The sequence below is a fragment of the Taudactylus pleione genome, unplaced genomic scaffold (genome assembly GCF_031769625.1).
Source record: "Taudactylus pleione unplaced genomic scaffold, aTauple2 ptg000690l, whole genome shotgun sequence".
NCBI lineage: Eukaryota > Metazoa > Chordata > Amphibia > Anura > Myobatrachidae > Taudactylus > Taudactylus pleione.
In genome coordinates, this window is record NW_028285092.1 from 1,403,867 (window position 1) to 1,424,212 (window position 20,346).

A 20,346-nucleotide genomic window follows, 5' to 3' on the forward strand; every position below is an offset into this window, starting at 1 on the left:
TACCGAAAGGACGAATACAAGTTCTTACACGCTGATTACTTAAACGGATTTTAGTGTGTTTTACAGCAGCCGTCCAGAGTGCCACCCATCCGACTGCTACATGGTCCTCTCCCGTCACAGGCAGAGGTAATTAGGAGGGCACCAGACGCCATAGCACCATACTTTGCACAGGAGTGCCGGCCTACCAATTGTGTGTGTGTTGGTGAAAGAAAATTTTTCAGAGAATGACTGCAAAGGATAGCTCAGAAGCCAAGACGCTCCCCTTTATACACAGTCAGATTGATGACAGGGTAGTTCCTGTAGGCTCCCCCTCATACCAGGTGAACACCTGACAGTGACAAAATCAACTAATTAGATGTTGAAAAAGTCATTTTACATCTATCAAACTTCTGTCAATAAAAAATGTTTTACACATCACTGCTTACTTACATTATTTTCTAGAGATGCTGCAATGGAAACCCTCAACTCTCTGTCCTCAAAACACCACTAAAATATAATTTATATATATATATACACACACACACATATATATATATATATATATACACACACATATATATACATACACACACACACACACACACACACTATATATTGTGATAGAAGCACTGGAGAAGTCTGGGATGGCATATATGAGTGTCCCAGAGCCCTATCATATGTGTTTTAAAAAAATCCAGGAAAAGTCTGTTATGCCAAACAGACCAGAAGTGTCGGCTTTTGGTAAAAGCCGGATGATAGGTCCTGGGGGTATGGATGTGAGAAGAGAGGGAGGGCTCCATACACAGGCCATTTCAGGTGTTTGCCCTTCAGGCTGATTAGTAGTTGCACCTGCAAGTGGTTCATATAGCTTAGTGAGTGGTCAAGTCTCATTGTGCTTATTCCAAAGCCTGACGGGAGTGTGCGTTTCTGCAACGATTTCCGAGAATTGAACAGTGTCAAAGTTCGATGCCTACCCAATGCCTAGGGTGAATGAACTAATTGAAAGACTAGGAACAGCCAGGTATTTAACCCACTCTAGACTTAACCAAAAGGTATTGGCAAGTGGCGTTAACTGAGAATTCCAAAGAAAATACAGCTTTTTCTGCACCAGAAGGGTTGTTCCAATACAAGATGTTGCCCTGTGGGTTACATGGGGCACCGGCTACCTTTCAAAGGATCATGGATAGAATTCGAAGGCCCCATAGACAGTATGCTGCTGCTTATCTAGATGATGTAGTCATTCATAGTCCTGATTGGCAGTCTCACTTGCCCAGAGTACAAGCAGTGTTGGACTCCATCTATAAGGCAGGATTGACAGCCAACCCCCAAAAAATGTTGCCTAGGGATGGAAGAAGTAAAGTATCTTGGATACACCATTGGCAGAGGTTTGATAAAGCCACAGCTTAATAAAATTGAGGCAATACAAAACTGGCCACGACCCCTGAATAAGAAGCAGGTGAAAGCCTTCTTAGGGATTACTGGGTAATATAGGAGATTTATACCCAATTTTGCCACCATTGCAGTCCCACTGACTGACCTTACCAAAGGCAAACAGAAAGTCATGGTTAAATGGAGTCCTGAAGCAGAGAAGGCTATTCAGGAGTTAAAAATTGCATTGTGTATTGCACTGATGACCCCTAATTTTGACAGGGAGTTTGTTGTGCAAACTGATGCATCAGATGTAGGCATAGGAGCGATCCTGTCCCAGAGCAAAGAAGGTGAACACCCTATTTTTTACTTAAGCAGGAAATTGAATGTACATGAGAGAAACTATGCTACGTTCAAGAAAGAAGCGTTGGCCATAAAGTGGGCATTAGAAACTCTCAGGTACTACTTGATGGGAAGGAAGTTCAGGCTGATCACTGACCATGCCCCTTTGAAATGGATGTCAGAGAACAAAGAGAGCAATGGCAGAACAACAAGGTGGTTCTTGGCACTGCAAAACTATAAGTTTATAGTCGAACGCAGGCCAGGAAGTCAGCTGGCCAATTCAGATGCTTTGTCGAGTGTTTACTGTTTGGGGGTTGCAGCTGTTCCGCCCCACAGGTCGAAACAAAGGGGGGGGGGATCTGTGATAGAGGCACTGGAGAAGTCTGGGATGGCATATATGTGGGTCCCAGATTCCTATCATGCAGTCAGGTGCATAAATATTGGGACATCGACAGAATTGTCATATTTTGGCCTCTATTCACCAACACAATGGCTGTGAAATTAAACAAACAAGATGTACTTTAACTGCAGACTTTCAGGTTTAATTTGAGGGTATTTACATCCAAATCAGGTGAACGATGTAGGAATTACAACGGTTTCTATATGTGCCTCCCACTTTTTAAGGGGCCAAAAGTAATGGGACTATCAACTCAAAAGCCATTTCATGGACAGGTGTGGGCTATTCCCTCGTTATTTCATTATCAATTAAGCAGGTAAAAGGTCTGGAGTTGATTCTAGGTGTGACATTTGCATTTGGAATCAGTTGCTGTCGACTCTCAATATGAGATCCAAAGAGCTGTCACTATTGGTGAAGCAAGCCATCATTAGGCTGAAAAATCAAAACAAACCCATCAGAGAGATAGCAAAAACATTAGGTGTGGCCAAATCAACTGTTTGGAACATTCTTAAAAAGAAAGAACGCACCGGAGAGCTCAGCACACCAAAAGACCCGGAAGACCACGGAAAACAACTGTGGTGGATGACAGAAGAATTATTTCCATGGTGAAGAAAAACCCCTTCACAAAAGTTGGCCAAATCAAGAACACTCTCCAGGAGGTAGGTGTATACGTCAAAGTCAACAATCAAGAGAAGACTTCACAAGAGTGAATATAGAGGGTTCACCACAGGATGTAAACCATTGGTGAGCCACAAAAACAGGAAGACCAGATTAGAGTTTGCCAAACAGCATCTAAAAAAACCATTACAGTTCTGGAACAACATCCTATGGACAGATGAGACAAAGATAAACTTGTACCAGAGGGATGGGAAGAGAAGAGTATGGAGAAGGAAAGGAACTGCTCATGATCCAAAACATACCACCTCATCAGTGAAGCATGCTGGTGGTAGTGTCAGGGCATGGGATTGTATGGCTGCCAATGGAACTGGTTCCCTTGTATTTATTGATGATGTGACTGCTGACAAAAGCAGCAGAATGAATTCTGAAGTGTTTCGGGCAATATTATATGCTCATATTCAGTCAAATGCTTCAGAACTCATTGGACGGTGCTTCACAGTGCAGATGGACAATGACCCGAAGCATAAGCAAAAGCAACCAAACAGTTTTTTAAGGCTAAAAAGTAGAATGTTATGCAATGGCCAAGTCAATCCCCTGATCTGAATCCGATTGAGCATGCATTTCACTTGATGAAGACAAAACTGAAGGGAAAATGCCCCAAGAACATGCAAGAACTGAAGACATTTGCAAGTAGGAGGCCTGGCAGAGCATCACCAGGGATGAAACCCAGAATCTGGTGATGTCTATGCGTTCCAGACTTCAGGCTGTAACTGCCTGCAAAGGATTTGCAACAAAGTATTAAAAAGTGAAAGTTAGATTTAGGATTGTTTAGTTTGTCCCATTACTTTTGGCCCCTAAAAAAGTGGGAGGCACATATAGAAACCGTTGTAATTCCTAGACCGTTCACCTGATTTGGATGTAATTACCCTCAAATGAAATCTGAAAGTCTGCAGTTAAAGCACATCTTGTTTGTTTCATTTCAAAGCCATTGTGGTGGTGAATAGAGGCCAAAATATGACAATTCTGTCAATGTCCCAATATTTATGCACCTGACTGTATGTGTTTTAAAAAAAACCCAGGAAAAGTTTGTTATGCCAAACAGACCAGAAGTGTTGGCTTTTTATAAAAGCTGGATGATAGGTCCTGGGGGTGTGGATGTGAGAAGAGAGGGAGGGCTCCATCCACAGGCCATTTCAGGTATTTGCCCTTCAGTCTGAGAGCAGGCTGACTAGTAGTTGCACCTGCAAGTGGTTCATATAGCTGTGTTAAGGTTTTGGTTCAGTGGCTCACATAATGTACATGTATAGACATAGTATGATAGTTTTAGCAATTGGGAAGCTGAGTGTGTATAATGAATGAAATGGATGGAGTGAGAAGGATGTTGGAACTCAGTGAAATTTTTATGGTGACTGAATGGGAAAATTGTGGGCACTGAGTGGGATGTGTGTGCCATATAAATGCTCAGATCTCCGTTACATAGACTGCGCGTGTGTATTCCAATGAGCACACAATTCTGTGAATTAGCAGCTCCACCATTTTGTGAGTGACCGCAATCTCACTCTGTGCGAATGCTGAATCTGCAGTTAACCACATGGTGTTATGGCATACCATATCTGTATTACGCAAGGAACACGTCCATTAAGGAGTCAGCCTTAATGATCATAATTTCATTGCCTTTTGGAGTTTGAGTGGCAGAAATTCAATAGGTTTTGTGAATTTTCAGATCATGTCTAAGCAGCCTTAATGAGACATGTGAAACCGTAAGGTTTTCTGTCTATGGAATTTCATAGTTTTTTTTTAAATGTATACACTATCAGGGTCAGGATGAGCAAACCGGGCCACCTGCAGGGGAGAATGGCAACAAAATGGTACACTAGCACAGGTGGAAGAGAGGACAGCACACAAGAGGTGGTTTGGGAGGTGCAGAGTGTGAGACGGCTGTAGGCGTGCGGAGTAGCGGCAGTGGTGCAGAGCAGTAGCAGCGGTGCAGTGCAAAGGGGGCATCAACGGGCGACAGAGGGATCACTGGTAGTGCGCATGCACCTGAGAAAATAAAATCAATAAGTCACAGATGCACGAACGCAGTAGTGAGATCCATCTACGCATCTATGTTAAAAATTGAATGTGTAAAATAAAAAAAGGTGCCCCCCCCCAAAAAAAAAACACTACCAGCACCGGGTTGCCTAAATACAGGGGAAAAATGACGTAGGGGTCCCCTGTACTAAAGCACAACCAGCACCGGGCTAGTTAGAACCAACCCTGGTTTCCAAAATACGAGGGACAAATGATGTAGGGGGTCCCCCATATACAGCGCAACCAGCACTGGGCTCTGACCCGGCCCTGGAAATACAGGGGGAAAAAAAATGCATAGGGTCCCCCCGTTTTTACAAGAACCAGCACCTGACCTTCTCTAGCAAAGGGGGGGGGTGAGGGGTGATGCCACAGTCAGGGGAGCCCTTTTACCGGTCCCCCCAGCCGAAGCATCACCCAGGGCTGGGGAACACAGAAGCAGGTATCACGGATCTTCCAGATACGAGCCTGCATCTGTGTGCTGCTACCTCCCCCGGGTCCTAATGACCTCCCCACCACCGACTGCACCGCCGCCAAGGCCCGCTACCGTCCCGGGATCCTGGCCGCAGCTAATTCCCACTACCCCTCGGCGCCTTTCCCCTGGGTCCCGCTGCAGCTAATGACAGCTTCCTTCCCCCGAGCCCACCACCGCTAAAGCCCGCAAATGACGGCCATCTTTGTTCACCCAAGTGAAGCCACAGGCTCCTACTGCGGCTGCGCAACAAGTTGAAAAGTCCTATCTATTCAATGGCGCATTCTTGAGGCAATAATTTAAAAACTAACTTTCTAATTTACATGGACCCCAAAAGCACGTACCCTGGCACAATAGCTACCTAATAAAACAAATTCGCCCCCTACTCTGAGTTATGGCTTCCCAAAAAAAAAACATAGACTACAGCAGAGAAGTGGTCCTAATTGAGAATGTCAGAAAAATGTGACAGTTGGAAATTTAGATTACTCCCACGTCCTCATTTTTTATGTTTATGCCCTGAAATTTGGCATGCAACACTGAGCAACAATTCTACCTACCCGTGCCAAATTTCAGCTTGGTACCTCCAATAGCTTTTGAGGTGTAGCCCCTTAAACACCATGCCCCCGGCTCTGGAATTCTCTATGGGAGAATTGCAGTATTTTACACGCAGCCTAAATATAAGGACACGACTGTGCCCTTATAATCATACATACACACATACATAGTTAAATACACAATGGGCAGACATTAAACTGACTTGTTGAAAGTTTACCCGCTTCCCTTCCTGAGCTAGGCAACTAGTGGACACAGCTTTAGAGCAGGATGCTGGGTGGGGTCAGACCTTCGGATGACTCGGGGGCGGAGCTTAGGCCGGTCCAAGGTGGGCGGGGCTTCGAGCGGCTAGTCCGCCAGTGGAGAGGAGTAGGCCAAGGGGTGTAAGTTTAAGCTTCGGCCGGGAGGTGGGCTGTTGGTGGCGACAGGAAAAACATTTTTTGTTTTTTTTCCTGTCTGCACTGCAGTCAGTGTATCCTGTGGGCCTATTTTCAATGGAAAGCTTGGAGCTGCAGCTCTACCCATCCCATTGTTAATCCGGCCCTGACCTTTTGTGTCCGTTACTCTGACCGCTTACAAGGCAGGTAAGTATGTCGTATTGCTGGATCATTTCGGGGCATGACTGAATAGACATTAGAATCAATCAGTTCCAAGTGTTCCAGAGCTGGGGTTCCTTTTAGTAGTTTCCAAATACAAAACGTTGTTTAACCATACGGTCCTGCTCATCTGAAACCATTGATTAAGTCTGTACACCAACCTATACCTTTTTTTTTTTTTTTTTTAGTAAAAGAAAAATACGCAGGGCTGGAAGTAGATGGCTCTGGGCACTGTTAAGCATTTTTTCTACAGTCTCAGTTGTATTTTCTAGAACACATACTGGTTAACAATTTAACAATGCATAATACACAAAGAGTTCATATTGTAAAGGGAATTACCATTGAAGTACCTACCTTGTATTCTTTATGAAGAAATACCCTGTGCGTAAGAGTCTTGTCAAGGCACAGATTTGCAAGTTTGCGACAAGTCTTCTTAACACTTAGAATTAGATCTGTACTTGGGATGTAACTCAAAATTTGTAGCAAGATCTCATCAGATAAATCAGTTGGACTAATATAACTGCCCTCCATTTTATCCCCAATCTGAACCTAGAAGAAAAATAAAAACTGATAAATGAAGAGGTGAGTGGATGAAGGTGTTATGTTTAGAAGAAACAAAGATATTTACAGTTAAAGATAAATTTGACATGAATTGTACAAAGCACTTTTATCCACAAAATAGATCAGTAAATAGACAACCAACATTTAAAAGAACATGGTTATTATGACCCCTAGGTCATAACACCCTCAACCATTAAAAAAAAAGTAATTTTTCGGAAATTGTTACGCAACACCTTATCCACTCATTAATATTACAGGATATTCTCAAATTTAACATTTGAATTCATAATCAGAGATCCACTAGGAATAGTCAGCCATCTTGGCTTTCCAGAAACAGGAACGACTGTTTAAGGTCACACTTTTTTTTTTTAATATATTTATTGATTTTTCAAAAAGAGCAAAAACCAATACAGAAAAGATTGAAAATGCATCAAGTTACAGTAATAATTTTAAAGCATGTACATACATACAAAAAAAAAAAAAAATATACAATCCAAAATATTACAATTGTCTTCCAATACCAATAGACCAGAATATCAATGATACATATTCAAATAACCTGAAAGTACATTCCAAAATAATATGGGATAAATGTAAAATAATACAAAATTAAAATAAGAAGAGGAGGTAGAAAAAAAAAAAAAAAAAGAAGAGTAATATAGGCAGTAGTATCACATCCCACAAAAATCACACAATACTTAACAGTGCTCTGTAATCTGTTTTAAGACCAAATCATAAAATCTTGTAACCATTCCAGCTGTTATATTGTACTTGAATAAAAGGACAATATTACTTCATTGAGACTCAATTATCTTTTTATGCAAATACCAATCAAAAATTTTGAAGATCTGTGTTTGGACTTCGGTTGAAAGAGTTGCTATGTATGGGCTCCATTTACAATAAAAATGTATAACACCTTTTTCTATATCAGGAAGGGTCGAGTAACTGTCACAACCTAAATTCTTAAGAAGTAATTAACGTACCAGTGTTAAAGTTGGAGAAGATTTAGAAATCCATGATTTAAGGATAACCTTTTTTGCTACTGTGACCAAAATCGTTAAAATGAGTATAAAAGGGTTTTTTAGAACTATCCAAGATATAAAATTGCGCATAGAAAAACCATGGGACCCAAATCTCATGTAATAGGAAAATTGGACTTGATGAAAGGAAGTAGTTTGTACCAAAACCATCTAATGTCCACATTCCCAAAAATTGCGGTAAAAAGTGGCTGAGGAGTCTGAGCATTTTGGGCAAGAACCAGTTTCCTCTAGAACATAATCTTAATGTTTCCTCTGCACTTGAGATATATATTGTTGCGATCCTCTAGCAATTGTTAGGACCGAGATGGAGGTGTTGGAGATACGTGGTACATCGAAGAACAAACACAAGTATAGTTAAATCATGGCAGTTTACAAAATAAATATGATGGACCAGTGAAAACACAACATGTTAATGGTGCAATAAGGAGCTGAAACCATAGGACAGTCAATAGAATATACTGTAGGTTTACAGTCCAAACTAAAGTTGTTAAATGGCCAGGAGGCCTAGTAGACAGCAATGCTTGAAACATGGTGAAGAAGCAGGATTGCTGGATGGCCTAGCAGACAGCGATGCTTGAAACCTGGTATAGAAGCAGGATTGCAGTATGGCCTGGAGGGCCTAGCAGACAGCGATGCTTGAAACCTGGTGTAGAAGCACGATTGCTGTATGGCCAGGAGGGCCTAGTAGACAGTGGTACTTGAAACGTGGTGTTGAAGTAGGATTGCTGTATGGCCTGTAAGGGCCTAGTAAACAGCGTAGCTAGAAACGTGGTTTAGAAGCAGGATAGCTGTATGGCCTGGAGGGCTCAGCAGACAGCGATGCTTGAACCGTGGTATAGAAGCAGGAAAGCTGTATAGCCTGGAGGGCTCAGCAGACAGCGATGCTTGAACCGTGGTATAGAAGCAGGATAGCTGTATGGCCAGGAGGCTCTGTAGACAGCGATGCTTGAACAGTGTATAGAAGCAGGATAGCTGCATGGCCTGGAGGCTCTGTAGACAGCGATGCTTGAACCGTGGTATAGAAGCAGGATAGCTGTATGGCTTGGAGGGCCTGCAGACAGCGTTACTTGAAACGTGGTATAGAAGCAGGATAGCTGTATGGCCTGGAGACAGCGTTGCTTGGACCCAGGGTACTAGGGTCACTTAAAAGTCGGTGAGCAGAATACACGCAGCATGTAGAAAATATAGCTGGAAGTCTGGATGCACAGAGAGCAGCTTGCATAACCAAAAGTTCCACATGAAAACTCTATAGCAGACAGGGCGGCGACAGTCCAGGAAGTTCAAAAAGCATCAGCTGCCAATCAGGCAACACTAGGAGGAAACATGTGAAATCCTCTGACGTCTGTGTCTCCTAGCAACCGGCAACCTAGAAGCATGGTCAGAAGCAGGAGGAATACTGGCAGGAGACAAGTCCTGGACTGGACTTGTAACATATATACGCTCTGTATATCGTTTTGATATGAACTTCTTGTAAAGAAGCCGACTGCAAAATACATAGTGTATTATCATAGTATTGGAAAAACTGATCAGTATGTGATAGAGAGGGTATGTCTTGTTTCCAGGATTCCAGAACATGTTTATATATTTTTTTTAGATGGTACTTGTATTAACTTTAAATATAAATAATGGGTTCTACAGGTAGATTGTTTTACTATGGTGAATACTGACATAAGTGGGTCATTTTGAGAAGTATCTGCCAGTGCAGTTGGCAATGAATTAACATAATGCCTAATCTGAAGGTATGCATAAATATATATGGTAGTCAGGCTGTAACGTTCCTGTAATGTTTGAAAATATGAGATATGGTAAGAACTTACCCTTGTTATCTCTATTTCTACGAAGTCCATAGGGTTCCACAGGATACCTTGGGGTATAGGTGTGACGTCAGTCATCGGGCACCATAGAGTTAAGCTTTCAGCCTCCCAGGATGCACTAGGGTCCCCCTCCTATACCCCGCCCCCGAGCCAAGGCACCTCAGTTAGTTACCAAGCCATAGGCCGGAGGAGGAGAAGGAAGAGAGAGAAAGAAGAACTGGATACACACAAGAATCACACTCTCACCAGAGGGAGACGGAAAAACCGGTGACCAGAACAAAGCCCATCTGCAGCACAGGTGCGACAGGGCGGGAGTCCTGTCGAACCCTATGGACTTCGTAGAAATAGAGATAACAAGGGTAAGTTCTTACCATATCTCATATTTTCTACTTCAGGGTCCATAGGGTATCCACAGGATACCTTGGGGATGTCCCAAAGCAGTATCCTTTAAGGGTGGGGACGCTCCTGTGCTGAAAGGAGAATCCGCCGCCCGAAGGAAGCATCCTGAGAGGTGAAGGTGTCAAACCTGTAATGCCTCACGAAGGTATGGACAGAGGAGATAAGCTTCAGAAATAGCCATACGGATCCAGGCTGCCAAAGTTTGCTTTGAAGCAGGCCAACCCTTTTTCCGGAAGCCATAGAGGACAAACAAGGCGTCCGACTTCCTAAACAAAGAAGTGCGGTCAACATAAGTCCTTAAGGCCCGCACAACATCCAAAGGAGCCTCACCCACTGAAAGACCAGGTGAATTAAAGGCCGTAACAATAATTTCCTTGTTAACATGAAACTGGGAAACAACTTTTGGAAGAAATTCAGGCCGAGTGCGGAGCACTGCCCTGTTCCCATGAAAAATCAAGAAAGGGGGTCTACAAGAGAGAGCCCCTAAATCAGAAACACGTCTGGCCGAAGCTATGGCCAGAAGTAAAACAGTCTTAGCTGTTAGCCATTTAAGATCCACTGAGCCCAGTGGTTCAAACGGCGGTCCCTGGAGAGCCCTCAGGACCACAGCCAAATCCCAAGGCGCCACCTGTGAAACAAAGGGCGGCTGAATGCGGAGAACACCTTGCATAAAGGTGCGCACATCCGGGATTGTAGCAATCCTACGGTGAAACCAGACAGACAGGGCCGAAACCTGTACCTTCAAAGAGGCAAGGCGAAGCCCATGATCTAGTCCCGCTTGTAAGAAGGCAAGTATCCTAGACAGACGAAACTCCCGCGGTGCATAACCTCTCGGTCGACACCATTGGAAGAACGTATGCCACACGCGATTGTATATCCTCGACGATGACGGTGTCTGAGCTTCGCAACATGGTACGCACCACAGAGCTGAAAAACCCCCTGGACCTCAACATGGCCGTCTCAACAGCCACGCCGTTAAAGACAGCCGAGCCAGGTCCGGGTGAAGACAAGGACCCTGCGATAGAAGGTCCGGTCGTAGCGGCAACCTCAGAGGACTGTCCACGGACAGACCCTGAAGGTCTGAGAACCAGTGCCGTCTGGGCCACGCGGGAGCTATCAACAGGAGCATCCCTCCTTCCTGTTTGAATTTCCGGATTACCCGTGGAAGAAGGGAAACCAGAGGAAACAGGTATGCGAACCGGAACGTCCACTGGACAGACAGAGCATCCACCAGAGACGCCTCTTCGTCTCTTGTGCGAGACCCGTACACCGGCAACTTGTTGTTGTGCAGGGACGCCATGAGGTCGATCTCTGGAAGACCCCACCTGTCCACCAGCAGTTAAAAAACGTCCGGGTGCAGGAACCATTCCCCCGGATGAACGTCCTGGTGACTAAGAAATTCCGCCTCCCAATTTAGCACTCCCGGGATGAAGACCGCTGATATGGCCGGAAGATTGCGCTCCGCCCATACCAGGATCTGAGACACCTCTACGAGAGCCGCCCGACTTCGGGTTCCTCCTTGCCTGTTTATGTAGGCCACGGTGGTAGCGTTGTCCGACTGGACCTGCACCGGACGACCCTGGAGAACCCGATGTGCCTGCTGGAGAGCATTGAAGACCGCACGGAGTTCCAATATATTTATTGGAAGTGCCGCTTCTGCCGGTGTCCACCTGCCCTGGAACAAGTAAAGACCCGAAACTGCTCCCCAGCCCCGAAGACTGGCGTCCATTGTCAACAGGACCCAATTTGGTACCCAGAACGGACGTCCCTTGCTGAGATGGGTCGTCTGCAACCACCAGGCAAGTGACAGGCGAACCTCCGGGATGAGCACTATCGTCTGGGACTTTAGAGACTGAGGCAGCCCGTTCCACTTGGACAGGATCAGGTGCTGCAGAGGTCTGGAGTGAAACTGGGCATATTCCACCATGTCGAACACCGACACCATGGAGCCCAGTAACCTCATCGCCGAGTGTAGAGACACCCGGCGGCTGTGCAGACAACTGCGCACCCTCGACTGTAAAGCAGAGATCTTTTCCTCCGTCACAAAGATCCTTGCCTGTCCCGAGTCCAATAAGGCTCCGAGGTGCAGAATCCGCCGAGACGGGATTAGAGTGGACTTCTGCCAGTTGATTAACCAGCCGTGCTGTTGCAGCAGCGCAACGGTCAGGTCCAAGTCGCGTAGAAGGAGCTCTGGAGATCCTGCCACGAATAACAGGTCGTCCAAGGACGGCAACATGCGGACTCCCTGCAGCTGCAGAGAAGCCGCCATGACCGCCATCACCTTGGTGAACACACGCAGTGCTGTCGCCAAGCCAAAAGGTAACGCCCGAAACTGAAAATGGTCGCTGTGGATTGCAAACCTGAGGAACTGTTGATGGCGCAAAATAGGGACATGCAGGTAAGCGTCCTGTATGTCCAATGACACCATGTAGTCCCCAGGTTCCAGCGCCAGAATGATGGACCGTAGGGTCTCCATCCGAAACTTCGGTACCCGCAAAGACTTGTTGAGAGCCTTGAGGTTGAGAATCGGACGATACGACCCATTGGGTTTCTGCACCAAAAAAAGATTTGAATAGAAACCCTGGCCCTTCTGGGAGAATGGAACAGGCACTATAACTCCAGCCTGGAGCATAGTGTGCAAGACCTTCCGCAGCTCCGTGGCCTTGTTCCGGTCTGATGGTAGACCCGTGGTGAAGACTCGAGCCGGGGGTCTGTGCCGGAGAGAGAGGGCGTACCCGTGGGAGACCACCTCGAGAACCCAAGTGTCTGTCGTGGTGACCGACCAACACAGGGCGAACTGCAGTAGGCGGCCTCCCACTTTGGGACCCCCCAACGGGAGGCCCGGACCGTCAGGCCGCAGGCTTGTCATCAGGCTTAGGGGCCGGAAGTCTGGTACTCCATGCCTGCTTCCGGGGCTTGGCAGATTTTTTGGGACCAGCCTGTCGAGGAAAAGACTGTGGTTTGGGCCTGCCCTGGGCCCTATAAGACCAAAAGGACGATGGTCCAGAACCAGAAGGAGCAGCGGCCAACAGGAGACATGCCGATTTGGCTGCCGCCAGCGTGGCCACAATCTTGTCCAGATCCGGACCGAAGAGAACTTCTCCTGTAAATGGCAACGCCTCCAAACCCTTTTTGGAATCAGCGTCCGCCTTCCAGGATCGTAACCACAAGATGCGACGAGCAGCCACCGCTGCTGAAGAAATTCGAGACACCAGGGTACTAATGTCTAAGGCCGCCTCGTTGATATAAGTGGCCGAATCATGGAGATTACCAATCAACTCCGCCTGATCGGCCGGACAGTCGGAATCAAAAGACGCCTCTAATGAATCCGCCCAGCGCTCCATCGCTCTGGCAACCCAGCAAATGGCCATAGCTGGCCATGCTGCCCCCCCCCCCCGCAAGGGAATAAGCGGACTTCAGGCAGATCTCCACCTTGCGGTCCGTAGCATCCTTAAGGGAGGACATGGATGGCATCGGCAATGTGGCACTACGGACAAGACGGGTCACGTGAGAATCCACCTGTGGAGGGGATTCCCACTTTGCAAAATAATTATCCGCGAACGTATAAGCCACCGCCAGGCGCCTTTGCGGCTGGTAACGTTTGACAGGCTGTTTCAACGCCTCCTCTAAATGGTCCACTAACTGACCCGAAAGAGGAAAGACTGTGGCATCGCCCTTCACATCTTTAAAAAAGGCATACTTGGATTTAGCCGCTGGGGGAACTTCGTCCTCAATCACCAAGGCTGTGCGGACTGCCCGAATAAGTCCAGGAATATATACTTTGGACTTAGCGTCAGCGTCCTTAGCATGGAGAGGTTCCTGATCGCAAGGATCCAGAATCTCCCCATTATCAGACGTCCCTTCGTCATCCTCATAAGGAGCCGACAGAAACGCCACCGGCCGTTTATGTGGCCGCATCACAGACTCCCCTTGCAACACATCCGACAAGTGCTGTACAGAACTCGTCAGGGAGTTAACCCACGCTGGCTCCTGAGAAACCGGGAGCGGGGAAATAGGGAGACTGTGGGGTACCACCAATTGTCGTGGGAAACCCTGCATGGGTGACGACACCACTGACTGCTGGGACAAACATCTGCGTAAACGCGGGCTGCAGAGCTAACTGGCCCACTAAGGTCGTAAGCGCCTGAGCGAAATAAGCCCAGGGCGGCTCCTGTACCGGTGCTGTAACCGTAATAGGCCGCGTCATTGACAAACACTGCCGGCAGAGGCCCTCCGCGCTACCCTCCCCCTCCGCTAACGGTACTTTACACGTAGTACACTGTAGCCGGAGAGGAAAATCACTTTCAGACATGATGGCACCAAGGATGTGACCCCTCTCACCAATTATATATTAAATAGGCGATAGACCACCCTGCAGCACCGCACCGCAAGGGCTTAGCAGAAAGGACAGGGATAGTAATAAAGCTGACAGTCAGAAAAGTTACAGGCAGCAGCGCTAGCACAGTCACATACAATGCAAAGAAAAATCAATCCCTGCACTAACAGCGCTGATCACTCAACTACGCAGACACAGGGCCTGGTAGGACACAGCGCTGCATACACCTGCCACAGCGGAGGAGAGGTATGCGGGGGGACCCAGACCACGATGCTTCCGTCCAGTGCTTCCAGCAGCGTTCACCATGCGTCAGGAAAGATGGCCACCGAGGAGCAGAGAGGAGGCTGGCCTGGGGGAGGAGCGCTGCTACAGGACCAGTCGGCAGTGTGCAGAGAGGGCTGTGTGCAGCGGGGGAGGCGCCCCCGGCTGTGAGACAGGGAAGGCGTGCTCCGCTGGCATGCATTTAACCCCCAGGACGCCGCAGCGCTACCGCTCTGCTGCGGTCCGCTGTCCCGGGGGGTAGTGGAAGCGCAGGTTCTTACCTGGCTCCACGCTGCAGCCAGTCCCCAGGGAGCCCCCTGCCTGGGGACTCTGGACCATGTAACAGCGGGGACCCACCGCGGGACCCCGCTGCTTACCTTGCTGTCCCCCTTGAATCCGGCCATGGTCCGGAACATCTGGGGTCACCGCTAGCTGTGACCCCAGATGCTCACCAGCATCCCCGGATTGGTACCGGCGTTCTGGTACCAGCGGGGGTGTAGGGAAGACAGCATGGACGTCAGGACTGACTGTCCATGCTGTACATCCAGATGTGCAGCCACAGCTGCATGAAGAAAAGCTTCAGGGGCTCTTCTAGTCCCCACTCCAACAGGTGCACCCGACTCCGGCCGGGCACCAAACGAAACTGAGGTGCCTTGGCTCGGGGGCGGGGTATAGGAGGGGGACCCTAGTGCATCCTGGGAGGCTGAAAGCTTAACTCTATGGTGCCCGATGACTGACGTCAGACCTATACCCCAAGGTATCCTGTGGATACCCTATGGACCCTGAAGTAGAAATTAATTTATAGCACCCCCTGGATCAAAAACATCCTCAGGTTTTTCTAATACCCTTAGTCTGCAGACGATAAAAAATTGTGTTGTCCATCCCTGACGGAAATAGTGGGTTGCCCCAGAACAAGATTAGATTAGATCTACGTGGATTTCTTTGTAATCTTATATTTATCGCCCACCATGCGTTATAAGTGTCTCTAAAAAATAAGTGAGAGTAAATATGGAGAGGTATCTGAGATTTTGTCGTATGCAGGAGAATGCCAGGAGAGTATGGTGCCAATAATGCACAGTCTAATTTATACGAAGTATAGACATTCCTCTCATATAGCCAATCAATAACATATATAAAAAATATAGAATTCAAGAACTTTAAGAGGTCTAGTAAATTCAGGCCACCTTCCTTACGTGCCAGTTGTAAGTAAGCGCAGGCTATTTTTGGCTTCCCATTTTTCCAAATATATTTCTGAAATAGGATAGTCAGCTGCCTAATATCAGATAAAGCTAGTCTAATTGGGATCATTTGCATAATATATAATAAATATAGGAAAGACTATAGATCTAATCAATGCAATACGTCCCAAAACCGATAATGCCAAAAGTTGCCAACTGTCACCCATCTTGGATACGGATGATATAACAGGTGAGAAGTTTACTTTATATAGATTGAAAATACGCAAAGGTATCTGTATACCTAATAATACTTAAGCTGGTGAGTAACTATTTTAATGGTGCTTCGTGGTCCAGAAGTGGGTAGGTAATTTACATCTCCACTTAAATGTAAAAGTTCAGATTTATTAATATGTATTTTGTAACCAGAAAATCCGCTAAATTGAGAAATAATATCAAAGACTACAGGGATGGTATTTACTGGATAGAAGATAAACAATGTCATCTCCGAATAGGGCTAAGCGCAAATCAACTTCCCCTACGACTATGCCCTGATATTGAGGTGACTGTCTTATAGCTGGGCAGCACAGACGGTGTAATAGTTAGCACTGAGGTCATGGGTTTGATTCCCTTACGGCCCTGTGTGCAGTTTGTATATTCTCTGTGCTTGCGTGGGTTTCCTCCGACACTCCAAAAATATACTGGTAGGTTAATTGGCTCCCCACAAAACTGACCATAGTGTGTGTGAGCATGTGGTAGGGAATATAGATTGTAAGCTCCACTGGGGCACGGACAGATATGAATGGTAAGAAATTCTCTCTCCAGCGCTGTGGAATGTGTGCACTATATAAATAACTGGTAATAATAATAATAATAGCTATAGCCAAAGGTTCCAAAGCTATCGCGAACAGCAATGGAGACAAAGGGCATCCTCTATTAATAGGAAAGGAATCAGACAGGAGACACAAGAATTTGTGTAGAATTAGAATATAACATTTTGAAATATGAAACAAATATCAAAGGGAACCCCAATCTAATCAGAGTGTCGTATAAATGATTCCAGTGCACTATGTCAAATGCTTTTTCAGCATCTAAGGATAATCTATCTTTCGTAATGTGCAACATGGTACACTGGGAAGCACACAGAACTGATGGCACTCTCCTGATATCCACAACCGAAGAGCGGCCCATGATGAAACCAGTCTGATCCTGGTGGACTATAGAAGGCAAAATCCGCTTCAATCTATCATCCAAAATTTTAGTTAATAGTTTGTGGCCCACATTAAGTAATGAAATGGGACAATAATATCCAGGATCAGACAGGTCTCTGCCAGGCTTAGAAATAACATTTAGAGTCTCAGAGTTGAAGTAACAAGGCATGTCACCTGAATCTAACAACTTATTATACATTGATGTCAAAGTAGGGCAGTGATTCCCAACCTCGGTCCTCAAGGCACACTAACCGTCCTGGTTTTAGTGATAGCCATGCTTGAGCACAGATGGTTAAATCAAAATAACTGAGGTACTAATTAAGTCACCTGTGCTCAAGTATGGCTATCCTTAAAACCTGGACTGTTAGTGTGCCTTGAGGACCGTGGTTGGGAACCCCTGAAGTAGGGACTATAAATGTTGACAACATTTTGTAGAACTCCAATGAAAGGCCATCAGAACCAGGAGCTTTTCTCAATTTAAGACCTGTAATTGCTTGTTAAACCTCCAAATCAGTGATAGGGCTATGAGGAAAGTATTCTGAGTATCAGAAACTTGGGGAATAGGCAGTCCATCCCAAAACCATGTGTTAGAGAGGCTACTGACAGGTGAAACTGAATAAAGATTTTCAGAAAAGAACTGATGCTATCTGGGCATTGCAATTAGTAAACTCACCATTCTGCAACCGAAGAGGATGCACTACCATTGGAGGCCGTTGAGCAGTCTGTCTGGTTTATTACCAGGTTTATAAAATCGAAAGTCTGATTTAAAAGAATATCTAGATTCCATTTTATCCAAAATGCCATCAAATATATTTTTGGCTTCAATGTAATTAATTTTAAACTGTAACGTAGGATTAGCACAATAGGCTTGGAATGCTGCAGTCAATTTTTGTTGAGCCTGAAGGTAGTCTGATTGTAGATTTTTATATACGGAAGAAGTGTAAGATGTGATCTCCCCCTGGACCACCATCTTTGAGGCCTGCCAAAAAAGGACAGGATCATCTGTGACTATAAACATATTTTTATATTGCTCCCAGGCAGTCTCCACTTTCTGTCTAGATTTAAGTGAGTGAGAATGAGAAGGAAAGCGCCAAGAACGGCACTGTCCCCTCTCTGAGCCAACATGCAACTCCAACCAAACCATAGCGTGGTCAGATAATGCAATAGGTTCCATAACCACTTGAGATATTTTTGGCATTAAAGAGGGAGAAAGCAATAAATAGTCAATTCTTGACATTGTACCATATGCTGCTGAGAGACATGAAAAATTCTCTATCTACTGGGTGAAATACTCTCCAAATATCTAGTAATTGCAGCCTGTGAGCAAAAAGTGGTACACCCAACCTAGGGGGATATCCTCCACCCTTGCGTGGAAATTGTCTGTCTAGCTGAACAGATGGTATTAAATTAAAGTCTCCACACACCAGGAGTGGCATATCACTATAAGGAGTAAAGCTGGCCACACACTAGAACAACTTACATCCAACCAGCCAACTTGTTGATTGGTTGGAATGAAAATCTGGTAAGGAATGGGAGTAAATGATGATCAGAAATTTACTCCTAAATGCCAGAAAACAGATGAAAATGGTCGTCAGACAAGTTTGTTAAATGTTTGATTTAAACTGTTTGTTTATACAACAGTTTTGGTACATGTTTCAGCGTCTGGGAGCAAGTTGCTGATTGTATTCCTTACCAGATTTTCATTCCAACCAATCTACTAGTTGGCTGGTTGGACAGATAATCTTTAGATGTGTGGCCAGCTTAAGAAGGGTTAACAATTTCTGAAAAAAGGACTTCCATTTGGGGCATAAATGTTGCATAACTAGTAGGGTTGTTTGTCAATTTCAACATGGCAAATTATATATTGACCCTCAGAATCCACCACCGTAGCTTTGATTTCCACAGGAACGTGTTGTCTAGCTACCCCTCTCGCCTTAGAGTTAAAGGGGGCTGATGCTATAACCTTCCATAAAAAGTACCTGATCTCGGGTCTGTGATAGGGGGATCAGCAGCACAAGATGAAGCATCTAGATCTGGGTGCGGAGTGGAACCAGCACTACTCGAGTCTCCAGCGTCATCTTGGACTCAGTATGGCGTAGCTCCTTCTCCTGCCGGGCTTGTTTGGGCGGCATGAGAGGCGCATAGTAGCACTCCAAACAGCAGAGGGAGAGCGCCATCGAGGATGCAGTCTGGCAACTCATTGTGGAGGCTAAGAAGCCTTGTTGACGGCACTCTTCGGGCGGGCGGAACGGAGCTGAGCTCACAAGCTGCCGTTTATGCCAGAACTACCAGAACCTAAGTCACAACTTAATATATCAAAGCACATACTGGAGTCTTCTAGTCACAGAAACTAGCCTTTTCAAACAGACAATAGATAATCCCTAGTCACATAGAGAACTGGATTATGATGAGGTCCAGCAAAAGTCTAATTCCACAGACTTCATTGCTGAAAGTTACGCCGGGAGACTCACTCTCTTCACCTTACACTATGGACTGAAAGCAGCATTTAAAAATCTCTCCCTCTCCTCCAATGGCATGGAATAACACAATATACATTCCCTCCCTATACACTTTGGGGACAGCAGGCTATAGCCACATTTAAATCTCTCTCTCATGCTGCAATGCCCTCTATAAGGATAGACTTTACTCACAATAGATAGTAAATATATCCATCTCTAAGGGGAAAGAACATTGTGTTACACACATGGCATGCAAGTGGCTATGGGAATATGGTAGATTACATTGAGTTACAGTGTAGTTTACATACATGTCCTGCACTTACTGGACACATGGCCTGCTATGGAACATGATGGATTGTTTTCATAATGGAATAGAGGTTGATAATAGAGCAGCCATTGAGGCTGCAGTGTGAATATTAAGATAATGGAGTATTAACATTTAGGATAGACAAAATGGTGGCTGTCATATACTTGTGAGATACAAGTGAGAAATTTTGGTGATATTGGGACCTATAAATTTGATATAATAAGCATCACATCTATGGTGACTAATGCGATATACATACTACATGTAATTGTACATGTAAAGAAATTGTAATTTGTATTGTGTATGAATAGCCCATGGAGAAATCACTTGTTTTTTTTTTTTTTTTTTAAATAAAAAATTCCATAAGGTTAACACTTTCAAGGGGTTAA

At 45.5% G+C, this 20,346-nt stretch overlaps 1 protein-coding gene across 2 annotated transcripts in view; it reads right to left on the reverse strand.

Moving 5' to 3' along the window:
• Positions 1–20,346, reverse strand: part of FBXL18 (F-box and leucine rich repeat protein 18) — an 86,986-nt gene that overhangs the window by 45,424 nt on the left and 21,216 nt on the right. For both annotated transcript variants that reach the window (XM_088456230.1, XM_088456229.1), the window contains exon 2: positions 6,749–6,943. In XM_088456230.1, coding sequence (XP_088312356.1) covers positions 6,749–6,925 — 177 coding nt within the window. In that variant the 5' untranslated portion in view covers positions 6,926–6,943. The remainder of the gene's footprint in view (positions 1–6,748; positions 6,944–20,346) is intronic.